Genomic DNA, 8,873 nt, shown 5'->3' with positions numbered 1-8,873 from the left:
GGTGCTGAAGACGACTTCCCCACTCTGCAAAGAGTTGCAGAACCATTTAATGCAGGGATCCGGGCAAAGCACACAAACAATGCAGTTTAGTGTTCGCTCGGTGCCAGAGAGCGCACGCACACCAACTGCCTCTCCAATTAAACATCATTAACACGATCCCCTAGGTGTGCTTCCCACTTAAGTGTGATGCGAACGTTCTGCCTTTCGCCAGGCTGACAGACGGGCTTAATTGGCTTCTGAAAGACACAAATGCCCTTATGTAAGCTTCTAAACCCAGCTCTGAGTACAGCTCCTGATAGATAAAGGAAGCGAGAAAAAAAAAAAAAAACACACAGCTCTTTCAAGCAAGAATGAGCACAAACTTAGAAGTAGAGGACTTCTCTGGCGCGTATATCACTCACACAGACCTCTGCCTGTTAGCCAGACGCACAAAAAGCACAGACACGCCGTCATTTTCTTTATATTCAAATGTCTTTTATATTCAAAAATATCATCCAAGCATTTACAGTGTATTACAACAAAATGAGTCTATGCAACTGCTGACAGCCTTTACAGAAAATGAAGAAATATATTCATTTTGGATCTATGTTACAAACCGGCGACAGCAAAAAAGAGAAGAGAAGGAGGTGGACGGGTTGGGAGCGCACGTCCCTGATCTCCTCCCGGATTAGCCCTGTAGACCTGACGCCACACCCAGTCCCGTTGTGGGCTCCAAAAGCACCGCGCTCCGCTCCGCTCCTGTGGGCAAAACTACGTGATGATCCGGTGACGACAGATCTGGTGCTCCTGTGCGACTCCCGGGGAGTCGTCACGTCTAAAAATATTCTGCAGATGAACAGGAACTCGCAGATCAAGCGTCTGAGGACTCCATCATGGGCGCTTGGTCTCGACAGCGACGATGTTTTAAAGTCTCTGCCACCTACGCCGTCCCTGAAGTGCATGAGGAACGTTCGCGCTTGATCTGAGATCAGTCCTCGGTGTCCCTTGTACAGTCAGGGTTTCAGTGTCGAAGTCTTTGATAGTTGTGAGCTAGATACTGTATCCGTCGCATTGCTACAGCGTCTGTGTTGCCTGTCGTCTCCTCGAAGCCCCAGATGTGTCACCTGCGCAGCCTAAGTGCTCTTGATGCCCTCGAAGCCGCAGAAGTTCCAGCGTTTCTCCAGACTTGCTCCGACGCCAGTCAGCTCCTGCCTGAAGGTGCAGGGCAGCCGGGAAAGGAGGGCCTCCACCTCGCCGGGGTTAATCTGCAGACACAGAAACACGATCTGGGGTCAGTTTTCAGGGGTGCTTTTTGTTTACCAGCCTACGTCAGCGGCATTACTTTAAGCCAAGTCACACGTGAGCAGGGACTCTACCCAGAGAGCCACTGTTGTTGCTATCCAGACCTTCAACTTAACCCAGTTTTTCCCAAAATATATTTGATAGAATATTGTACATATGAATTTTCATCTTCAAATAATGCTTTTTGACAACAACCCAAAAAGGTCTGAATGCTGAAATTTATTTTTGCTGCAATCTCCTCTAACGGCTTGTTTCTCAGTTGAACAGGACAGGATACAAGTTTCATTTAAAAGTGGCAAAAGTTATGAATGTATTTACAGTGGTCCATTTTTTTTTTGATGTCACAAAAACCTGTGATTTAAACTTGAGTTGTGCGCACTTTAAAGCGTTATCCCCCAACTTCCAAGTCCTGGACCCTAAAGCTTTTGATTACTTCCCTCAGCGTACTTCCCTTAGCCAACAGGTCCGTTGGCTAAGGATCCTATCTACTTTTAAGACTAATCTTCAAACTTTCCTTTTTGACGAAGCTTATAACTAGAGTGGCTCATGTTGCCCTGACCTACCTATAGGGATGTGCTTCTATAGGCTTAGGCTACTGGAGGACATCAGGATCTATTTTTCTCACTACATCGAGTTCTGCTGTTCTTCAATTTTGCATTCCTTGTCATCATTTCTGCTTAACTTGTTGTTCTCTCTCTTTTTTTTCTTCATAGTAGGTACACTCCTTATATAGGAAATTTTAGACCAATCTGTATAATCTGATTGATTTGGACTTTGTAAAGTGCCTCGAGATGACATGTTTCATGAATTGGCGCTATATAAATAAACATTTAATTGAACAGTCTTCACTGTTTCCACCTGTATCTGTTTTTTAGAAAGCCACCTAAATTTATCACACAGAAACATTTCCTGCTGAGTAAATGGTTAAAACAACCGTAAAAACGCACGTTGTCCCCTCTGTGCCACCCAGAGGAGTTGCTCCTACGTTCATGCCTTCTTCTCTCTCGACTCCACGCCACATCAGCGCTTATAACCCATCCACTGACATGAGTGGGCGGAGGATCAGTCAGCCAACAGCGATCCCAGGCGATCGCCTCAAAATCAACTGTTAGAGAAGCTGCGATCACCCTGCGTCGCCTTGAATCAACCTGCGGGCCGTCCTCCCTCAGTGTTCGCACCGGTCCACCATGCAAACACGGCTGCCATTTCACAACGGAGCGGTGCGTGTGGAGCCGGTAGATAAGCGCCGAGGACTGAGCTTGCAGTTGGGGAGTCTAGCCAAGGATATTGACAAAACTCTGTGGGCTGCACGGTGTGTGTGTGGCGGAGAGTCAGCGTGGGAACAACAGATGCACGGTGGGGGAAAAAAAAAAAGAAAAAATAAGACGCACACAGACAGAAAGGCGTGGGTGCGTAAGCCAACACATGAACATAAAGTAGACAATTTAAAAAAAAAAAAACAACAACAACACGAGAGGACCGTCACACTCGCTGCATTCGTGAGAATGACTCAGGCTGGTGATGAAAATACACAGAGACAGACAACAGCACTTTCTCCAGAAGACAAGAAAAAGTTTTCAATGACGACAAATTGGATATTCACATGACGAGCTAAATGGCACTTTTGTAAAAGAGAATCACACAGATGGAAACTAATTTTAGTCCTGCTCTTCGGAGGTGATTCGAAAGCCTCAATCCAAGTGCCAAAGAGGAGTCATAATGGGAGCAAAATGCCTCATCAGAAAGACGAGGCGATGTGGCGGCACTTCATCAAAAAGGAACGTCGGCGCACCGAGATGGTGCTTGGTTTCCAGTGACAGACTGATGGATCGCTTTTAATATATTCTGGCATCAGGAGAAATCCGACGACACGGCGGAGATGGCGACGTGCATAGGTGTTGAAAATGCTCAAAGTCAGAAACAAAAGCAAAGGTAAGGTTGCTCTAAAACTACAGAACAAAACTATTTTGGGTTTACTTCAAGCTAAGCATATTAATTTAAACCAAGGGTGACCAAAGTGGGGCTCGCAGGCCATTTGCAGCCCTCAGGTCGATTCTATGCGGCCCACAGCGACAATTAAAGAATGGCCCAATTTTGCCGGTTCGACACCTTTTGACCTTTTTGGGTCAGATTTTCACAGAAAAATCACATTTCCTGCATTTATTTTATTTATTAGTAAAACATGCAGACTTTCACTCATAAGCAGACTTGACCGCATCAGTTCATGAAACCTGGCTCGTAACAGCAGGCGGTTTGGAGGAAAGAACGAGCCATTTCCCCAACTAATGTCTCCTGATCGAGAAAACAGGAAACAGGTCGATGCACAAAATTTTAATTTTATTCAAACTTACTGAGAGACATCTAAATAATCTAAATAAATGTATATAAGACAAAGGTTAGACTTTCTGGAACTACTTACTACAATATTTGTAACGTTTAGGTGATTCTAATTTATTGAGCTGCACCAGTAGTTGTGCTTTTTTTTTTTTAATCTTGGACTTGTCACTCACTCGTTATCCGGTACACGACCCTGACTACAACAACTTAATGTTTAACATGCACCACCACCAACAAGAGAAATCAGTAAGAGCAAATGGAGGCAAAAACCCTGGAGCGACCTGACAGAACCTGAGAGGTGCTGCATCTTTCATGCGATACTGTACTGAAAAGTTCTAAAATATTTTTGTTTTAGCACCATAGATATGATGATCAAACAGCTATTTCCCACTTGTTTGTGTTTTTTTATTAAATGTCTGCTAATTTCTCTGCTAATTCAATATTTGACTTATGATGGGGTGTTTGGGAATGTTCTTTAAGGGAACAGCTATCTTTGGTCGGTGCAATGAAAGTAACAGAAAACAGTAAGTCGTTGGACTATCAATGAACTTGGTGGGTTGTTAGAGTCTGTATGTCTGCTTTTCACCAACTTTCTGCAAACTCTTTTGCCCTTTGAGAGAAAAATCAAGTCAAGTGGCTTCAGGGGAAGAAAAGTTCAGGTGTCGGTTTAAAGAAAAGTCAAAGAAACAAGTTTAAGAAAAACTTTGAAAGAGCTTCAGAGAAAAACTGATACAGGCAACTTTCAAAACCTCATTGCAAACATTTTTTATACATATTCTGTAAATACATATATATCCCAGATTATGTTAATATTCACCATCCAGAACAGGCTCCATATTACTTTATCAAAACATTTAACATAAACAGATGTGTTAAACAGGGTGAATGCATCAACTTATTAAAGGTACAGAGCAGATTTGCTGTTATCAGTAACCGTACCCTTACCTGTGACCATATTTCTGAGTTTGTAGAAAACTAAATAACTCCTCAGAGCAACGCACGCTACAAGAGCTACTCAGTTTGTTTAAGCCGATTTTAGCCATTTAAAACATTAAAAAAAATAATGGAACGCTTGTATCAGTGGGCTATAACGCTACATTAATACATATTAAACATTTATAATTTCACAAGAAGCCTTGGAGAAGCCTTAAATACAGCTGCCGGCTGTATCAATCAGGCGGATCGGCTGTGACCCACACAGATGTGGAGGAAATGGTCCAGTTTTACCTCAGGTCTTCATTCAGGCAGCGGCATAGAAGACGGTATAATCCAAGGCTTTTCCCAGGTCTTGTTTAAGTCTGAGAAATATCCAAGAGGATCAGGTGGATCCTCAGGCATCGTTGGTAGCGCTGATGCCTTGCATCAAGAAGGTCTTGGGTTCAGATCCCGGCGCCGGGGTCTTTCTGCATGCAGACTGCATCTTCATGGGTTTTCTCTGGGTACTCCGCTTCCTCCCACAGACCAAAAACATGATTGGTTTCTCTGAGCTGCCCTTAGGTATGAGTCTGTGCGTGAATGGTTGTGTCTCTGTGCTGCAATCTTAGTCCCTGTCTCTTGTAAAAGTGTAGACATTTGGTATTCAGATAAAGCATCATTTCCTATGAATTTAAGCATTGCAGGCTTTTGATTCTTAAACAGCTAAAACCAGTTAGAAAATCATCTTTCCTTCACTCTGAGGATTTCTTCACTGTTTTACAAACTTAAAAACAACATATCTATCTACTACAAGACAACTCTCACTTTTAATACTTCACTTCAAAAATATCAGACCTTTAATCTTTATTCTTGCTTTGCAGTTACATTTCCTTACAGTTTGTCATTTTGTCCACCTAGCTCATCCTCATCACTACAGTTTTTTATTCTGAACAGAGTTAATTAAATAGACAAGTGAAATAATTAGGACACCCTACGGCAGGCAGTGTGTTTTCCTAACATATTTGGACATGAATATTTAATATCAATTTTAACAACAGCGAGAAATTCAAGTAACAAAACTAAACGAAATGTAAGAAAAACATGATTTCTGGTTTATTTCTTTACACTTAAAATGGCTAAAATGACAGGTAGGTGCTTCACATCAGGGGGACATGATGAGAACGTCGTTATATTTAGTTTAGTTTCCTCCTGCCTGTTGAAGTCAGAGCGACCAAGTACTCCAAAAAGAGGATTGAAAGATTTAATGAGACTGGTAATAGATTTAAAGGCATGAAAAAGTATCTGAAATTAGCTGTTCCACTGATTGGGAAATAGTCTACATGTGAAACAAACACTAACAAGGCCAGGTCAAGCCGGTTCACCCTGAAAGCAGACCACTAGATGTAGAAGAAGTCTCCCAAAACCCTAAAATGTCCTCTAAGACCTACAGCACTCTCTTGCTACTATAGATAGAAAAGTCCATAGGTCTGAACGATATAGAAAAAAAAGCATATCAATAAAATGAAAATCATATTGATCGATAGCGATAATTATCAACAAATTCAAACACATATTTTAAGTGTTATAATTAGAATATTTTTATATATTCGGTACATATCCAGCTGTAAATTTAGTTCACAATACTAGTTATCTATATATTATACTCATAGGACAAATCTATCAGTAAAATTCTGTCTATAATAGTATACACCTCTATATTTATTCAGTAAAAACCCATGTCCTGTACTTATGGAACCATTGTTTATCCTGCACTTGCTGCTATTGCACTTCTGGTTAGACCTAAACTGCATTTCGTTGCCTTGTACCTGTACCTGTGTAATGACAATAAAGTTGAATCTAATCTAATCTAATCTAAAAGTGCAGCCCTGGACATTTTAGGCTGCTGTTTAGCGACCTTTTTTTAGATACAGATACACAAACACTTAATTCAAACTCAACCCAATATTCAATCAAACTTTTTACAAAAACTGTAAGTACTTAAAAAAAAAGCGCTCTCTGAGCTCTTTAAAGGGGGCGGAGCTTGGTGACGGAGTGTTCCTGGGTTTGCATTTGTGATTGGTTGGGATAATGTAGAGACTAGTATTAACCTACATGATAGGCTAGAATCCAAAAAGGAAAATTTTTTCCCTTTGTTCCTATTATCGATATACGTCTATTTATCGATTTATATTGTTACTGAATTATCGTCCAGCCCTAAAAGTCTACGCCTTTACGATCAGAACTATGCATGAATTACTTGAAAAGCACAACAGAGGACATGACTGCCATAAACCAAAACCAAGAGAAGAACCCGATGCCAACTACGAAGCATGGAGGTGAAAGTGTTACAATGGAGACACTTTCTGCAGAGATTTATATAGTGCTTAAATATGAGACACTAGCTCTTTAAGGGTGTCCTAACATTTTCCTCAGCTAGAAAACAGATTATGTTGAGATCATTCGCTTACTGAGTAAAAAAGGTCCTGTGAGTGCATCCGTGAGGATGTCAAACTGTCTTTAAAAGTGTTTTTTTTTTTATAGAAAGTCTGGTAAATCCATCCCCTTCTGTAGAACGACCTGCAAAAAGCATTAGGGAGGTCCGCTTACATGGAGTTTGAGTGAATATACAAGCCCATATGTCAGGCCGGCGGGGCGGACCAACACGCTGTCTGGATAAATGCATGTAATCTAGATTTATAGCAAAGGGCGGCACGGTTACAGTAAGTACACCTCAGCGGAGGCTTTGGTTGTGGTCAGAGCGTTACCTTAGTGTCCAAACGCTGCAGGTAGGAACAGATGTACTCGATGCTGGCTCCAAACGGGTGGACGTGCAGGAAGGTTGAGATGATCCCTGAGGGAAGAACGACAGGAAGTTAACTTCTGGCTTCACTCAGACATTAAACATCGACAAATTACCAGAGGACGCCCGCAGCAGCTTTTTTCCAACTCTTTGCCGTCTCCTCAGGGGGGAGGGAGAGGGAGAGGAGGACCGGCTTTAAGCGACTTCTTCCCAGCGCCCCATTACTGTTAAAAGCCTCTTGTACGTTGTCGCTCCAGATTAGAAAGAGAGTTTAATGACGCCTTTGATGCTGTTGTCTCCGATCAAAGCCACGCTCTCCCCCAGCACAAACAAACCATCTGCCATCAGCTCGCAGAGGAAGACCAGAGGAGAGCTGGCTCTCCGTCTGCGCTCTCTAAGCGCCGATGTAGCGGCGGCGCGCTTTGATCCCGCACAGCTTCTGGCTGAGCGAAAACACAACCGTCACTTAAAGCTTTAGAGAGGGCAAAATGCTGCACCACGACTTCATTTTCGTCACCTGCAGGAGGTCAATCAATACTCGAGCACAAACAACGCACTTGTCTGGAAGATGCTCAGCTGAATAAAGGGGGGGGGGGGGGGGGGGGGGGGGGGGGGGTTTAATGGGCCACTCGGCTAGAACAACAAGTCCAAACCTCTCTGCGATTTATTTGCCTGAATTTAACCAATGGAAGGAGGCTCTGCTCTGCACGCATGTCATAAAAAAAAAAAATGACAATAAAAAAATGCTCTCCAACTGTAAGCAGCCACTCAGTGTGTGGCTGTCTGTGTCTGTGTGTGTCTCGCTGCAGATTACCAGTGTGTGTCAGCTGCATTCTGGGATTTATCTTCCTTTCAAGGTGGCCCATTAAAATATGAATAATTGTTAGCAGAAACTGCAGGTGTTTCTCCTTCCCCCCCCCCCCCCCCCCGCTTCAGCTTCTTCGGTCTCCAAACTCAATCAGCCACTGAGGAGCGTCTGCAGCGAACACTCTGACACCGGGCTTCCTGTCAACTAAACACGGCATTTAAATGCAGCGTAGCCTGCAGCACGGACTAGGATTACGCTCAATACAAAACCCCAACCCTTGTGTGACGGTAAGATTGTTAAACGACGACGACGCACGTTCTCTGGAAGGCACAAACAAAGTCCCCCCCCCCTCCATTGCTTGTTTGTATTACTTTTTATTTTCCCTTATAACTCAATTTTCCTCGGGGACGCAAATTGCCTTATGGAAAACACGTGGAAATATCTTATTTACAAATGCATTTAGACAGTGGATGTTAATTCAGCTTGTCCGTGATCTGTGCACGACTCAATTAATTGAATCAACATAATTGGGAAGGCACGGCTCTGTCTAATGTGTCACAGTCGGTTTTTCATAATGTTTAAACTAAGCAAGAAGGGTTGCGGGTGAAACCGCAGAAGATAAAGTGCTTTGCCAAAGGAGTCTCACACCCCTTTATTGGGGATTTGTGTGCAAGACCAACACGAAATAGTGCTTGATTGTGTAGTGGAAGGAAAACAGTGCATGGTTTTCAA

At 42.8% G+C, this 8,873-nt stretch overlaps 1 protein-coding gene across 2 annotated transcripts in view; it reads right to left on the bottom strand.

Moving 5' to 3' along the window:
• Nucleotides 1-452: 452 nt before the first annotated feature.
• enox2 (ecto-NOX disulfide-thiol exchanger 2) overlaps nucleotides 453-8,873 on the bottom strand; it is a gene marked incomplete at its 5' end in the record, with an annotated part of 205,629 nt that continues 197,208 nt past the window's right edge. For both annotated transcript variants that reach the window (XM_036126918.1, XM_036126920.1), the window contains 2 exon segments: nucleotides 453-1,244; nucleotides 7,299-7,384. In XM_036126918.1, coding sequence (XP_035982811.1) covers nucleotides 1,113-1,244; nucleotides 7,299-7,384 — 218 coding nt within the window.

This window comes from Fundulus heteroclitus, chromosome 23 (assembly GCF_011125445.2).
Source record: "Fundulus heteroclitus isolate FHET01 chromosome 23, MU-UCD_Fhet_4.1, whole genome shotgun sequence".
NCBI classification, from domain to species: domain Eukaryota; kingdom Metazoa; phylum Chordata; class Actinopteri; order Cyprinodontiformes; family Fundulidae; genus Fundulus; species Fundulus heteroclitus.
This window is presented reverse-complemented; position numbering and strand designations above follow the sequence as displayed.